Below are 16,586 nucleotides of genomic sequence, written 5' to 3' on the forward strand. Positions count from 1 at the left end.
TTTCCTTTTTTTAAATTTGGTACCTACGCCCTCCAGAGTACCTTAGTTTTTAATTGAATATTAGCAACCCTTAAATACGGCAGTATTTTTTATTTGAATACCTAACAATCCCTAAATAACAAAGTTTTTCTTTTTTAATAATAATATTAATAAATAATTTTTTTTTTTTACTTGAGTATTTAGACAAAGTCAAATACTAAGTATTGGGTATTTAGTACCCAAACTAATACTTTAAGTACAAAAGTATTTAAGTATGCCCATCACTGCTCTATGCGAAATTTCGCATTGGGCACTGCCACTGAGGGCAATGCATCAAATATGTAAATATATATAAATATATATATATATGAATATATATATTTTGTCGATGTTGTTTCCAAGTAAATGCTTTACTTATTATTAAATGCTTAGTCATTAATCATCAACAACTAATAAATTAGTGTAAACAACCATTGTAAACAAGTAATATTCTAGATGTTCACAAATCATCAACCAGGAGCCAGCTAATTAGTGTCGTAAAATGAAACGAGAGGAAAATTACAGGAGGCAAATATGTATGTATGTACATATGTATTACTTGAACGAATTTAATTCAATTTATGAATTAAAAAATTTGAAAACACCAAATACTACCATTTGTTTTAAATGTAGGCATCTATTAATGCTTATTAAAATAACTAACAACAACAATAAAAGAGAAAGTACTGCATACTTTATCAATTAGCTTATCTGTTCCATGCAAATCTACTTCGACCAGCCGCCACCGGTTAGCGATTCTCCCGTTACATATTGCTGATTCTTCGTAGCGTAAGCACTGCGCATAGAAGTCAAGGGTTATCATTCGCAAACATTTGCTAAACATTGTTGCTATTGATGCCGTGGTACAAGGGAAGTGAACCTTATAACCCACAACAACAATGGCAATCACAACAATAAAATCATCGTCACCCTCTCTTGTCGTTATCACTATCTCGGGACCTGAGATTATGCTCGTGCTTTCGATCCGCGGCTACCGGCTGTTGCCTAGTCGCTTTCATTTGGCATTGCAGTGGTGGCGGCGGTTGTGAGAGTAACGGCTGGAATGCCTTGAGAGCATAGTGGTTTGGTTATTTCGAAAAAAAAATATATTAATTTGAAAAATAAAATCTCCACTAAGCGGAGAAAAAGTGCCAAAGTTCGAAACAATAAAAGCCGTATAGTCGAATTTGCATTGCTATCCTAATCGCGATGACGAATTTTCAAGTTTGCCGTTGTTGTTTGCTAGAGAATCCTGCTTATACGTACAACATCTTCGGTGAAACTACGGTCGATGGCAAAGACTGCCACGTGCGCGACACCCTTGTCTGCGGTGTAGACTTGCGCGCCGCTTTGCTCACCTGCGTGCCCAATTTGCACCTTGCATTCGATGATGGACTGTCGGCTGTAATTTGCGACCATTGTTTTTTGCGTTTGCGCGACACTTTGGAATTCCGGCGTCGCTGCGAAGAAAGCGAAAGTGAGCTGAGACGGCGCTATGCAGATACGGAACGTGCTATCGATGAGGCGCTCCGCCTTGTAAATTTTCTCGACACTAAAGGCGTCAATGCAGCAGAGAATTTTGGATGTTGCCAAAGCGGATTGCAGCATACGGGGGAATTAGGTAAGCGAAAGATACAAATGTTTTACTAGAAAATACGCAAGCCTGATAGAAAGTGAATTCCCACTACCTTCATAGGGCCGAATGAGCTCGCCATGTTGGACGATCTATTGCAATTGGAAGAGCACAACCTCAAACGTGTGTGGGATGGTACGTTAGCTTCGCCGAATGAAGAAAATGCCGCACTTAAAGAAACCACAGATAGAGCAGTTGAGGAAATACGGCTCTTGAACGATACGCCAATGGATAATGATATGAAGTCGGTGGCAGCTGTAGCGACCATTGAAAAACATGTTAACCCAAACACGCCAGTTAGTCCTCCGTCACACACCGATAGTTCCGCTTCCAATACTGATTGCTCCTCGTTGGATGCTTGTCAAACGCGAGATGTGTCGCTAAAATCACTACATCCTTGTCCCGAATGTGAAAAGAAGTTCACACGCAAATTCCAGCTTAGATTGCACATGATCTCCGTGCATAATTTGGGCGATGGCTTGCAGTACGAATGCAACGAATGCCACAAGACTTTCGCATCGCGTCACAGCCTCAGCTACCATCAGCGTTCCGTGCACTCGGACGAGCGGCCATTTGCGTGCACACACTGTGATCGTCGTTTCATTTTGCGCACACAACTCTCCTCACATCTGCGCATTCACACTGGTGAAACGATACCGCGCACCTTCGAGTGCCTTGAGTGTAGTAAACGTTGGCGCACCAAATCGGACTTGCGCACCCACATGCGGACGCATGTAAAGGTGCAAGAGCGTCCCTTTAAGTGCGATCAATGCGAGAAAGCATTCTTTACTCGCGGTCATCTCAACTCGCATCTGCTGGTGCATAGCGGCGAGAAGCCTTTCGCTTGTCCCACCTGTGGCAAGTCATATCAATGTGTGGGCAATTTAAATAATCACATGGCGCGGCAGCATGACTTCGAACGCGGTTTGGGACGTGGACGCAGCGCGAATGTTGAAAACGCAGAGATATAAAAATATGCATAAAATGTACGAATTTTTAGATTTGTTTGTTACTTATTAATCGGTTATTGTACTTACTACATATTGTTGTATATCCTAATAGTCATTTGTATGAAGTATTATAAGTAAAATTTGTTTTAATAGATGTGCTAAACATAGGCTAATACTAATTTAACGATGGTTAATCGTGCAACGATTAACACAGATGATAAGGGCGACATTTGGTTTGTGATGTTAGCTTTTTTAATGACTACTTGTCGGTTTTTTCCCCGATCGGTTAATGGTTATCTGTTTTTATTTATTGAAGTGAAACTTCCTTTAGCGGCGGTTGGTTGGTTGGGAGTAAATTGGCAAATTCAACGGAAATTGCACACGGAAATGGTGCAACGGAAATGGTTGGGGCTGAAACAAGTGCTTGTTGTGTGTATGCATATGGTATTAATTTAACAAACATTTGCTAATATATAAAAGGTTAAAAAATAACACTTAGAAAAAGACCAATACAAGAATGAAAGTAAAGGTGACTACGTACATAGATAAAGAAAAGGATAAAGGCAAGGGTAAAAATAAAAACAAGCACAAAGATGCGTAAAGATAAAGGCAAAAATGAAGATCAAGGTAAATTTAAACACTTTACTTATATCTATAAGGGCAAAGGTGAAGGGGAATATATAGATGAAGAAAATGATAAACATAAAAGTAAACACAAAGTGGAGGATGAGGATACCGATAAAATTAAAGATGAAGATAGGGGAAGAACGACTAATATAAAGGTAAATACAGAGGAAAGGATATAGAGAGAGACACAGAGACTCATCCTGAGAACTATTTTGGGATTTTAGAGATTTTCGGGATTCTCGGGACTTATTGATAAAATAATCGATATTTTGATCGGTTTTGTTTGTCGATAGTTTTACCGATTTTTCTATCGAAATTTTTATCGATATTGTTATCAATTTTGCTATCGGAATTTTCGGAACTTATCGATATAATAATCGATATCTTTATCGATTTGTTATTGATTTTGTAATCGATGTTTTTTAGATATTTTGTTAGCGATATTTTTCATCGATTTTGTTATCGATATTTATCGATTTTGTTATCGATTTTGTTTTCGATATTTATGAGTTTTGTTATTGATATTTATCGATTTTACTATCGATATTTATTGATTGTGTCACCGATATTTATCGATTTTGGCATGGATATTTATCGATTTTGTTATCAATTTTATTATAGATATTTATCGATTGTTTTATCGATATTTATCGATTTTATTATCGATATTTATCGATTTTATTATCGATATTTATCGATTTTGTTATCAATATCATCGATTTTGTTATAGATACTTTATCGAGTTTGTTATCGATATTTTTATCGATTTTTTTATTTATATTTTTATCGATTTTGTTATGGATATTTTTATCGATATTTCTATCGAGTGTCTAATAGATTTTGCTACCAATATTGTTATCGATTTTGCTATAGAAATTTTTATCGGTTTTGTTATCGATATTTTATGGGATGTTACTATCGATTTTGTTGTTGTTGTATAAAGATAAATGTGAAGATAAAGGAAAACAAAATAACATAAACGTAATTAGAGCGAACAGGCGTAGCGGTAGGGATCTAGATAAAAAAATATAACCTTAAGCAAAAGCAGATGTATGTATGTATATAAATGGTTATGAGACAAAACAGATACATATGTGTGTAACGAAAGTTTCACTTCTCCAGTGGGGCTCGCTTCACTTGTAATTCCACATACAATTGTCAGTGTGGCTTGAATCCGCTCCCATTGGTACCTATAGATCCTGCTTTTATCATTGCTTACGTGTATGACCAGCTTGGTGCGTCTTGGACTTTTTCGGCGTCCTTACGGAGCTTCCATTACCGATTTCTGACGTCAATCAGTATGTGGCTGCCACTAGTTGGCGAGCTTAAGGCACTAGCAGCAGCTGCATGTTTGCTATGTGATAAGCTTAATACTGGAGGATATGGCTTTTGCACTTCTAGCCTCCCGACTTAAGTATTTCACTTTTATGAGAGGAAAAAGGTCTTGAGCTCCCCCTTTCCGGGTGCAGTTAGTAGGTGCAGTTGACCATTTTTTGTTGAAACAACACGTGGAGAAAACAGCACTCAGACTACTTGTTGTCCATTGTACCATTTTCTTGTTCCCATAATATATTTTAAATCTACTACATGGCTTGTTAAGTGGTAAAGAGCTCAGGTGCTCGGCTCTCATATCATCGCAGCCAAAAGCCTCATAGATAATTGCAAAATCCCATTTTCTTTTAGGCAGGAGAGCCAAGTGGGTTTGTCATGAATGGCTATCACAGTCAGGTGCTTAACCTGTTGGCGAAAAGTAACCAGCCAACAGTCCCACAAGTCGTCTGCAAATACATAGAAAGTCACATCGAGAGCAACATGCCATTACCCAACTGTAGCCCTTCAAAGACTTCTAGTTACTGCACAGCCATATGTTCACCCAATTTTTTACCGTGGCTTCGACGGCCGGTAGCGAGAGTGCCTAAACTGGTGTGAGACCAAGGAAAGCCTGATCTGAGCCTTCCCAAGTCAAGTGGTCAGTTGTAGTTCATGGCCTTGAGGATTGCAAATACCTCAGCCTGGAAGACCTAAGCATATTGTCCAAGAGAAAAGTGAAGCTTATCCCTATTAACTTCTATTTCAGTCAGTTTTCAAGAGTTAGTTTTGGAGCCATCAGTGAAAATTCGACAATGTATGACTCTGAGCTTAGTGCTGGAATTAAACCAGCATTCAGCCTCAGGGAACTCAGCATTATAGAATCTTTTCAACTAACGTACCATCCTGTGGCATTAAAAAGAAGGACTCGAAAAAGTGGATACACGGCAATAATACCTGCGTGCTCGGGATGAAGGACTTTAAACTTATTGCCTTACAAAACTCAGGTAAGACTCGGGCTTGAATATTAGCAAGAAGCAACATAAACATCTTCTTGCTTCCAAAGCTTAGCAGTGGCGACTTGGTAGCGGCAAGCATTGAGCTTCTGGGTAGCCTCTACCTAAATGGGCTATGAGAAGGTCGCCCCGCGAGATGAGGCTCGGGCACTTGTGAAGGAGGCGGCCTCCAAGAACAAACATTTGGTTGTCTCCTGTGAGGGTAATGCCCACAATACCCTGTGGGTAAGTATGGACACTAATGAAAGAGGTGAGTCATTATAAGACGTCGTTCTAGGAAATAAACTCAATGTTATGAATTTAGGCACAGAGCCGACCTTTATAACAAAGAACAGAGAAGAAGTTCTGGATATAAGCCTGACTTCTGACCAGTTTGCTTATAACATCAAGAGATGGAAAGCCTCGAATGGAATGTCCTACTCTGACCATCGTTACATTTAGTACGAAATAGATCTTAGGACCCTCCAGATCAGCGAGTTTAGAAATAACAGAAAGACCGACTGGGGAGTTTACAACAAAAAACTAAGGTTTTTACTGCCAAACACGGCCAAACCTAGCGAGTGGAGCTGGACGGAGGAGAAGCTCGGCCAAACACTAACATATGCGTAAGCGCAAATCTATTATTATTATTATTAATAAATATACGAGCATTTTGCGATATGCATACTGATTTGAAAAATTTCGATAGCATGCAGTTTCTTCTGAATTTCCTGTGCGTCATTTTATATGAATTTTTAATTTTTTTTAGAGGTGCAGACAGCACTTGAAGTTGCTAAATTTAATTACTATAATTTTCCCAACGTCTTCAGGGCTCCTAACCCTAAGTATTGAGTAAGTATCGCGAATATAAAAAAGTATCGACGTGTTAAAAGCTTTTTAAGGACTTTTTTTTTCAATTACATACAAAATTTCGCTTTTTAAATTACACTGGACAATTTTTGAAATTTTTCCAAACAAAATTGTAGCGCACGTTCGAAAATTACCTTACCTATATGTATGAATGTCGTGAAAATGAACATAACGCTCATTTACTTCAATACTGACCATTTCCAGTTAGATCAGTCGGTTGATGCTTTCAGATTAACATGTTAAGTATCTACATATATTTTCTTTCTGAAAACAAAATTATTAATTTACATATTATTAAAATACTGTTAAATCTAGTAACTCCTTATATGAAACAAATTTCCAACACATCCTTTCAACTCAAAATATTATGTGTTATCCATGCCATTGAATGTGTGACGTTTTCAAACATAAACGGCACATTAGTCAAATTGCCACACCTGTGCATATAGCCAAGAGATACCAAGCCAATTTGCACATAACGGTTTTTAAAATAACCCGGGCGAGTGCGATCTCGAGTTTTCCAAAACATTGGACCACCAGAATCCCCACGACAAGAAACCATATCCTTTACAGAACGGCTGCAGATTTTCGAATCATCAACCGAATAGCGGGCATACAAGCGCTTACAAACTTCTAACGCCTCGGGTTTTAGTAATCCTTTCTGGAGTATGTCAGCAGGTTCATCTATACAAATTGTTAGTCAAGTTAAGATAAAGTTTATTTTTATATATAAAAAGAGTGAGTACCATTCTCTTTAAGACCCCAGCCAGCTATGATTAAATCACTATCCGGTAATAGCGTAAATTCCTCGGGTGTCGTGGGCAAACAAATGGGTTTAATATTGACATGGTAGCGAGTGGTATGTCTATCTAAAAAGTAAAAATACAGAAATATACTTATATATTTGTGTACATAAAGTAGTTTTTTATTTGAAAATCTAAATAAATGCATGTATCTAAATAATCCCAAAAAAGTATTTTTGCACTTACTTGAAAATCTTATAGTATCGTTAAGCTTGATCAAAGCGATATCCTTTTTGGTCGCATAATCGTAGTCTGGATGTTTAATTGTTTTTTCGATACCAAATTCCTGGTATGTAACACACAATACATTGGCTATGCAATCTACTTCAGTGGAGACTGCGTGTTCGCCCAAGCGCACAAGATTTCTATAATTTAAAGTAAACAAAATCATTTATTATTTGCAAATGTTAAAAGCATATAGGGTATAACTGCGGTGACCATCCGTCCTGTCTTATACGGGACAGTCCTCTTTTTTCATCAATTGTCCTGGTAATTTATTTATTTTATACGAGACTTCAAATGTTCTGTATTTCTTTTAATGTACTGTATTGGTCCCGTATTCGGTTTCCGGTACTTTTACGCCTTTAACAGCGCATAGAAATCAAATGTCTACATTTGAACCAATTTTAAGTGAACAAATAAATAATTTTCACCATAATCAGATATTATATTTAAATGTGATTCGAGTCGAGAAACACATACTGTCCAATCTGCTTTGGCTTGAAGGCAATTTTCTGAAGATAGAATATACGTATTGAGCGAAACTACACAAAAAACCATTGCCAAGGGTCATTTCTAAAAATTCGGGCTAAAAAACTCGAGTGCAAAGTATGAAGCTATGGAAAATATCCTACAATTTATTATTTTACTACTGAATATTAATGTATGAATGCTAATAATATGGAGGCTGTTTCAGACTAATAAATTAAACAAGCTTTTGTGGAAAAAATTGCAAAATTATTTTTGTCCCGTATTCCACTGCCACAAATGTGGTCACCGTAGGTATAACAGAACAAAGGAGTAATGTGACTTTGCAGATCTTTTAAACTTGTATTGCCTTCAGACACCCTACTGAGTGCAAAAAAGACCCTCGCTGTATAAATACTAAGCACTCGATAACAGAGCAGGTATCCTACAGTTTTGTTTATTAAACGATTCTTCCACAGAGAAAATTTTCTCTTCAGTAATCAGAACTCGTCTGTGTTTTACCGCTTCTGGAAATAAGTGCGGATGTCTCTCATATGAGCTGAATCTCAAGTAATGTTTTATGCACGATATACTGCCCTTGCTGATATTCTTTTCGCGGAACTTGATTTTCTGCTTGCGCGGGGGATTTCGGTTTTATTGCCAGTACGGGTACAGCCGGGTTTTCCACCTTTGGACAAATCCACGATATTTCGATAGATCCTTAGTGACCGTAATATCCTTTGGGGACTTTTTTGTGACAAAATCATGTATCTCGAGAACGAGAACAGATAACGAAATATATGTAACGATACTTTTTAGCTTTTGAAATGGAGAATTAAGAAAAGGAAGTCCGGTTGGTTAAAATAAAATACCTTGTCTTTTAAAATTACCCTCAAAAATAGGATGCTTGAAAGTTTTTGTTTTTTGGCCTGAAAAAAGTAAACTAAACGTAATATGATATTGGGCCAAAAGAGCTTTTGTTTATTTTAAACAGATTTATTTTTGGAGACTTTTCGTTTGAATACGATTTCGTTCTGCACTTCACAGATGCTTTTTCGCAATTAAAAAAAAAACGAAAAAAATCAAAAAATGATATGTTCCGCATAAGGATTTTCTTATAATAATAATATCCCAATGGTTTTTACACTCCATTCCCGCCCATCCGCACGAGGGGCGCAGTCCGCATGACGTACGGAACCAGTATTTTAAATTTTTGCGCCAAGTCACGGTAGGCAGGAGTTTGTTAAGTGTCGAGATCTAAAACTGTTCAGCTACAGAACTAAATGCATCAGCCGATTTTATGTCTTTATTTTAATGATTCATCTATTGAGAGAGGACAGTATCGATTTCCTAATGCTGCAAAGCGCATCTGATATATCAAACGTGCTGGAATGAGAGTTAAAATCCTGGCATAAGCAACGGAGTGGGTCGTGCAATTCAAAATTAGTTTTACAAGCTTTCAGAAATAGAAATAGGGGGCAAAAGTGTCTTGATACCCGGGAGGGAACATTAAGGCTAACTTCGCCAAGAAGAAGCGGACTTGAAATTAAGCCTGTTAGTAATTTAACTATAAAAATCGTACCAAGCATTTGCCTGCGGCTGGAAAGTGTAGGAAGATTAATAAGTTTTAATCGGCTCGTATAAGGTGGAAGGTTATATTGAGAATCCCAACGGAAATTTCTTAAAGCAAAAAGTAGGAATTGTTTTTGAATTGATTCTATCTTTTCTGAATAAATTTGATACCTTGGATTCCAAACCACCGAACCGTATTCCAGAATTTGCCTAACTAATGTTGTAAACAGGGTAAACAGGGTGATAAAAGGGTCACAAAACTCTTTTGACCATCCTTTCACAAAAGCAAGTACACCTTTAGCCTTGTTGACTGTCACATTAATATGAAGATTAAAATTAAGCTTAGGATCCATTGTGATAACAAGGTCCACAAAATTGTATACCCGTTCCAGGTTATGGTTACCTATTGTATAAGAAGCGGAATGAACAGCTCTTCGCGAGAAGCTTAAGATTTAGAGGCATAAGATTTACTTGACAACAGTAAGCCATGCAGTCTAAGTCTGATTGTAGCAAAGACCTTTCTTTAATTGAAACGTACGATTTATAAAGCTTTTCATCATCTGCATAGATCGAAATTTTGGAAAATTGTATATCTGTAGAAATATCGTTTATAAAAAGCAAGAACAGAACCGGGCCTAGGTGGCTACCTTGAGGGACTCCTGAAGTAACATCAATGACGTCAGAGATAGTATTTTTAAACATTACCCTTTGTGATCTATCATAGAGGTATGAAGAGATCCAACGTAGAAAATTAGGTGGAAGACCAAGAAGATAAAGTTTGTAGATGAGCAACGAGTGGCACACTTTGTCAAATGCTTTACTGAAGTCAGTAATATATAACATCAACAGTTTTGCTTTCACTAAATGCTTTTGAGATATAGGATGTTAATTCAAGTAAATTTGTAGAAGTTGATTTGCCCTTGCAAAATCCATGTTGACTATATGAAATGCTAGAAGAGATAGAATGCGTCAACTGATTTGTTATAATTGCTTCAAATAATTTAGGAATTGCAGAAAGCTTAGCTATTCCCCGGTAGTTCTCCACTGTAGATCTGCTACCGCTTTTATTTAACGGGGTTATGAACGATTCCTTCCATATAGTTGGAAAAACGCCCTATTTAAGAGATAAATTAAATATCGCTGTTAACGGCTCATAGAGATAATCAGAACAATTTATAAGAATACAAGTAGGGATCTGGTCAGGACCATAACTGAAGGACTGCTTTAAGGATTTCAGATAAACTACTACATCATCGGGAGATATTACTGGGATATTTATTGAGTTCATTGGACATAGTTTAAAAGGATAGTCAATATTAGCATGTGAGTTAATGGAATAATTGGATTTAGAAAACGGAGCGAACATGTTAGAAATTGTTTGATTATCACTTGAGACGGTATTTTGATACTTCATGGCGGAAGGAAACCCATGTACATTTCGCTTGAAGTTTACGAAGTCATAAAATGATTTGGGGTTACAAATTATGCGCCGTTTGATTTTAAACAAGTAAGCTTTATAACACTTTCTGTTTAATTCAAAAAAACTTATGACGCAAAAGTGAGTATTTTACATAGTATGAGTGTAAACCGGTTTTTTTGTGCAATCTAAAATAACGCGACTTCCTGTTTTTCAAATTTATCAGTTCTTTAGTGAACCATAACTGTGTTTGCTCTTCAGGAACATACATGCGTTTAGGCACATGCTTTTCAAATAATTTATGTAAAATAAAGGTAAAAAGTGCAACGCTTTGTTCAATATTTTCTTTAAATGCAGGCCACGACAATTTAGACAGTTCTTTGTTAAGCATTTTAAAGTTGGCTTTCGAAAAATCAAAGCGAATATTTGGTTCGTATGCTTGGGTACTGCAATTTTGACCATCACTTATAACTTCGTAAGATACCTCCATAGCAGGGTGGTAGACATCTTCGGGCGAAACTAGTGGATCACACTTATTTACAACGGACTTAGATGCATCATCAACATAAACAAGATCTAATACTTTACCAAACTTATTGTGAAGTACATTAACCTGAGTTAGGCAGAGTTCAGCCATCTCCTCTAAAAATACGTTGTTGCACGCACTAGACGCGAAAGGTACGATATCATTGTCAATGATCTTCCATGATATGCTTGGTAAATTAAAATCACCCAACACAATCATTGAGTCAGAGGGTTTAGTCAGTAAATTAACTGATTTCAGTAAAGAGATGAGTCGTGAATACACCAATGTGTCAGATCGGGGAGGGATATAGCATAGAGCTAAGTAAATAGACCCTTTTCCAGCCTGTACACGAATGCATTTGAACTCTACTGAATCAATGTGTGGAAGACTAACTTCTTCAGATGGTATTGAAGAGTCTACAGCGAAGAGTACGCCACCGCCAATTCTGTCCTCCCTATTTTGTCTATAGATATGAGAATTATTTGGAAGAATCTCTGAATTGAAAATGTGAGGTTTCAGCCAAGTTTCAGTAAAAGAAAGAATATTATAATTACATTCAAGGCCTTTAAAGTATAAGTTCGTTAATTTAGTATTTAGGCCTCTTACATTTTGGTAATAAATACTTAAAGCAGATTTAATAATTAGTTTTTTGATTCAGTGTTATGACGGGGAATATTAGCTAAGTTATTTACTTTTTTGGGCCTATATTCGAATTCACGAACGAAAGCTCCGGGGGGGCCAAAAATAACTACTAAGCAGCGCATTAAAATTATCTAAATTACGTAATTAAAATTAAATTTTCTAATGCTTAAGTCGACAGTTCTAATTTCTCTCGAAAAATCTAGAAACAAAGATTGACTTCTTTGGCTGAACCACAACTAGTTTTCTTGTATCAGACTGGAGTACCGGCGGAGGGGGTTGAGTTGCTGCGTTAGTAGTAGTCCTTAGATGGACTATGAAGACGCTTACGTTTAGACACACGGATATCCTTAACAGATTGCAAGGTATCTAAGCATTTGAATTATTTAAACATATTTTCATAATGCTTAAACTTTTCTGTCAGTACCGACAATTCTCTTCCTACTTCTGTAAAACCATTTCTGGTTTGCCTAAATAGCTTGAAAAGATCAACTTCGGTTGACCTGCACTTTACGCAAGACCAGCGAAGGCCCTTCTTCCTGTCAACCAGCACATTTCAAATGGTAAATACCATCACACAGCCAGCACGATAAGTAGCGTTCAGAATCGCTTTTAATTTGGCAAGTATCAAGATCGCACTTCATATTGAAAGACTTATGTAATACACTCGTTAATAAAAGACAAACAAAATAAATTATAACAATTAAGGAGCTGATGTAAATAGCTTTAAATAAATGTAGCGAACAGTTTGAGTATCACTGTAATTACGACACTTAATAAACGCAATGCAAACAGCTGTGACAAGAATTACTAGAAAAAGTAAACAAAAAGAGTAGAACAAATGTGCAAAAACAAAATGAATTCAGTTAACTACAAAGGATACAACAACAATGATAGCAACAAATGGCTCGGCAAAATTAGAATGTATGCTAGTGAAGTTTAATTAAATTTACTTTAATATAAAACCAATAACTTTCACTTAGCTTCAATTTTTCACATTATGATGCTCATAAGCACTTTTTATCACTACCTTAACAGAATTAGCACAATGAACTTAGTAAGTAGAAAGCCAAAATTAGAGCACAATAAAGAACAACCTCACAGCTTGACGTTTGCTTAGAAATACTATACTCCTGACAGCAGCTGTGATCGATCGAGTTTGTTTAATAAATACTTTTTCTAATCAAAAATTTCTTATCGATAACTTGGAAACCCCAGAAATAACACTGTTTGAAAAAATCATATTACCTTTTTCTCAGTGTATGCAATGAATTTTTTTTTAGTTCTAAAGACATATCGAGCCCTTATTGCCAAAATAACGTAAGCGACTTTTTTTCAACATTTTCTTTTTGATGCACAAATGCATCTAGCGTGCACACGGGAGTCTTCGGGAGCTACTCGGCTTTCAAATACATTTGCTAGCAACGAATTAGTTTGCGTTTGCTAGTGTACGCATACTAAGACAAAAATGTTGCGCTGGTATTGGTGGTTCTGTCGACGCCGAGCGCTACTTATCTAGATTCTCTAGGAATATTTCTGCATCAAAAACCACATTAAAAAAAAATTCTCTCCCGTTATTTTGGTGGTTAGGGCTCGATATGTTTGCTATTCTATCGAAAGGAATTTATTTATTTGGTCGCAAAAACCGAAAAAAACGAATTTTGAAGTTTTTGTAAAGTTCATTACCTGCTAAAAAAGACAAACAATTTGAAATTATTTTATTTTTGAAAGATATTATAAATGTCGTATCGAATTCAAAATTAACTTAACCTCGAAACCACTTTTCAAAAGTAACATTTTTGAATTTTTTTACCAAAAAAGGATTAAATGTTTTTAAAAAGTTCATTGCATACTGTGGTATATAATGTATACTATAGGGGTTGCGTCAAGAACTAAGCATCATCTGAGTAATTTTACCTAGAATAGAGAACAATCAACAGATCTCCGCATTAAACAAAATTTGTTTCTTAGAATTACCCCACGCCGATTCCCAAAAACGGACTCATATCTTTACCTATTCGACGTTTTTTCGCCTTTCTTTAAATACCTGCACTTCATTGCCAATATAATTAACTTCGAATGCCAATAAATAGTACTTACAACGTGCTTTTAATACAATGAGCTGCCGTCAAAATAAAACGATCTGTGATTACTGAACCACCACATAGAGGTTGCTTTTCGCCATAGAGCAACATTGCGACCCATGGAAATTCACCGAAAGCCACATCTTCACCATTCGCCACGCGATCATCTAGTACTTTGCCGCATTTATGTTTATTCAGCAATGCCAAACCGTCAGGATGCAAGTTTTCCATTGTCAAACTATTAGAATTCTTTTCTTCGTCATTATCATTGCGAGAGGGGAATGCAGCAGCTGTAGGTGTTGCTGTTGGTGTGGTAGTGGTTGCAGTTGTAGTTGTAGTTGTGGGGGGCGCTGTTGTAGTCGTTTTCCGCTGACGCATTCTTCGTTCTGTGTATGGACAACAGATAACCGCGCCACTCTGCATAACCAAAGTTTCAAGTTAACTTAGAAATAGTTGTAAATAATTTTAACGAATATTTCTTACAATTCCAGAATTTTCACAGTCATTATTATTTAGCATTTCCGGAAATAACATAACATCACGCATAGCCGGACAATTCTCAAACTGGGCACAGTAGCCAACTTTCTTCGCTGTAGTTCTGCATAGAGTGCGACCAGCTTGAAAATTTAATTTAATTTAAAAATTGATTTCGAATTGCCTGAAAGTATGAGCGCCATCCTTTTCACAACTTACCAGCTGATACGGCACTCCAATTACAAACACTAACAGCAATCAGAAAAGTAAAGACTATGATTTTGCAACGCGCCATCGCACAACCGTCTAATTCTAATATTTGAATGCAACTACTTGCAGTTTGCAATTTGCGAAACTAACTAACGCAATCTATCAGAAGGGCAAAGCTTTAAGACCCATATTGAAAATAGAGATAACTGAAAGTCAGCGCCAAATGATATGTACCCAACGCTATTTCTAGAGAAGAACTCGCATGATAACATAACTAGGCTAGATTACGTGGTCACGATTTCGGTGCACTGTAAGCCTGACTGAACTGAGCAATAAACTTTGGCCAAAGTGATCTGATGTACATTTTATGTATATGTTTATAAAAGCTACGAATTAACAATGGATTTCTGTATCACGGGGAGTCGTATCTAGCTGGCTTGCAGTTACCCGTAATTTCGCAATGACTACCAACTCAAAACTCAAAGGATCTGATAGTCGCATAGCTACCATTAACTTAATATTAATATTAATATTAATCTTTACCTCAACCTTAAGCGTAATCTTAATCCTAATCTTAATCTTGATCGTATCCTTTATATTAATTTCAATCTGTTAATCTTAGTCTTAATCTCAACCTTATTCTTGGTCCTAACTTTAAACTTAATCGTGCCCAATCACTCCCCTATCTTAATTTTAATTGGAATCTTAATCTTATCCTTAATCTTAATCTGAATTTTAGTCTTAATCTTAATCTTAAACTTAATCTTAATCTTATTCGTGATCTGAATCTTAACCTTAATCTTGATCTTAATCTTAATCTTAATCTTAACCTTGATCATGATCTTGATATTAATCTTAATCTTAATCTTCATCTTGGTCTTAATCTTAATCGTAATCTAAATCTTAATCTTGAGTGCAATGACGTTTCACTTCCAAAATATATCTGGTTTGCCACAATAAATTTTTACATAGTCACTCTCATTTTCGAAGAATATACCTGCGGCGTAAAATCTGCACTGAAAAGTGACACGGTGTCAATACTTTTGTGCTTCGAGAATCACATGTGGGTTGCCTCGATCCCAAATAATACAATTTCGAGGAGTACCAAAGCCATCAAGACGGAAATTATTAAGTTTCTTCGCTTAAGTTTGCGAAATTTGGGAACTCTGGCTGCCGAGTTACTTTAATTCGATTTCTTAGAGTCAGTTCCTCAAAGTGAGCGCTATTTTTGATACCGTATCTATGTGGTCTATGGTTGTCCCCATTCCCCAGCAACTTCTTGGTACTCGATAAAAATATGGCAAAGACTCCTAATATCCATTGGCTTTAAAGAGTTTTGCTCTTGTTATCTCCATGTCCAAAGATTTTGTGTAAGATTCGTTCTAGTGGTGGTATATTTAAACTGTCTGTGAACCCATTATTCCTATCAGACAACATCCGGCAAGAGCCATAATCGTTAGGAGGAAATTTTGAGACCAGAATCGTATCACAATGTACCAGTGGTGCTGCATCGGAGATTTAGTAGAGCGGATCGGTGCCCATAGCTTCGAAGAATGTTTATGATAACCACAAATAGGCTTCGAGAAAAATTGCCGTCACTAAAATTTGCTTCAAAACTTTTTTTCGAGTTGTTTCAAATGTATTTTTGAGATCTTATAAACTTTTTTAGCGACCCAGCCTAGTGTGTAGTCGGTTTTATGAAATTGGTGGTCAGTCACCAGTTGCAGTCAAGCTTTAAATATACTCTAAACAGTTAATTGTGAACCGTTTTTT

The 16,586-nt window shown here is 36.5% G+C and overlaps 2 protein-coding genes across 2 annotated transcripts in view; one reads left to right on the top strand and one right to left on the bottom strand.

Annotated features, from left to right (window-relative positions):
- Nucleotides 1-648: 648 nt before the first annotated feature.
- The window catches only part of LOC118745235 (zinc finger protein 268-like), a 31,790-nt gene continuing 15,852 nt past the window's right edge, over nt 649-16,586 (top strand). Inside the window, exons 1-2 of the mRNA XM_036478761.1 lie at nt 649-1,639; nt 1,715-2,620. Coding sequence (XP_036334654.1) covers nt 1,228-1,639; nt 1,715-2,620 — 1,318 coding nt within the window. The 5' untranslated portion in view covers nt 649-1,227. The remainder of the gene's footprint in view (nt 1,640-1,714; nt 2,621-16,586) is intronic.
- On the bottom strand, nt 6,575-15,111 carry LOC118744491 (phenoloxidase-activating factor 3-like). Its single transcript, XM_036477534.1, has 6 exons — nt 14,823-15,111; nt 14,613-14,746; nt 14,146-14,546; nt 7,391-7,569; nt 7,148-7,270; nt 6,575-7,085 (listed from the first exon to the last, which is right to left on the bottom strand). Exons 1-6 carry the CDS (start codon nt 14,896-14,898, stop codon nt 6,754-6,756), a joined length of 1,245 nt encoding a protein of 414 aa, XP_036333427.1. The 5' UTR covers nt 14,899-15,111; the 3' UTR covers nt 6,575-6,753.

The sequence above is a fragment of the Rhagoletis pomonella genome, unplaced genomic scaffold (assembly GCF_013731165.1).
Source record: "Rhagoletis pomonella isolate Grant_MI unplaced genomic scaffold, Rhpom_1.0 Rhpom_scaffold_00008, whole genome shotgun sequence".
Taxonomy (NCBI): domain Eukaryota; kingdom Metazoa; phylum Arthropoda; class Insecta; order Diptera; family Tephritidae; genus Rhagoletis; species Rhagoletis pomonella.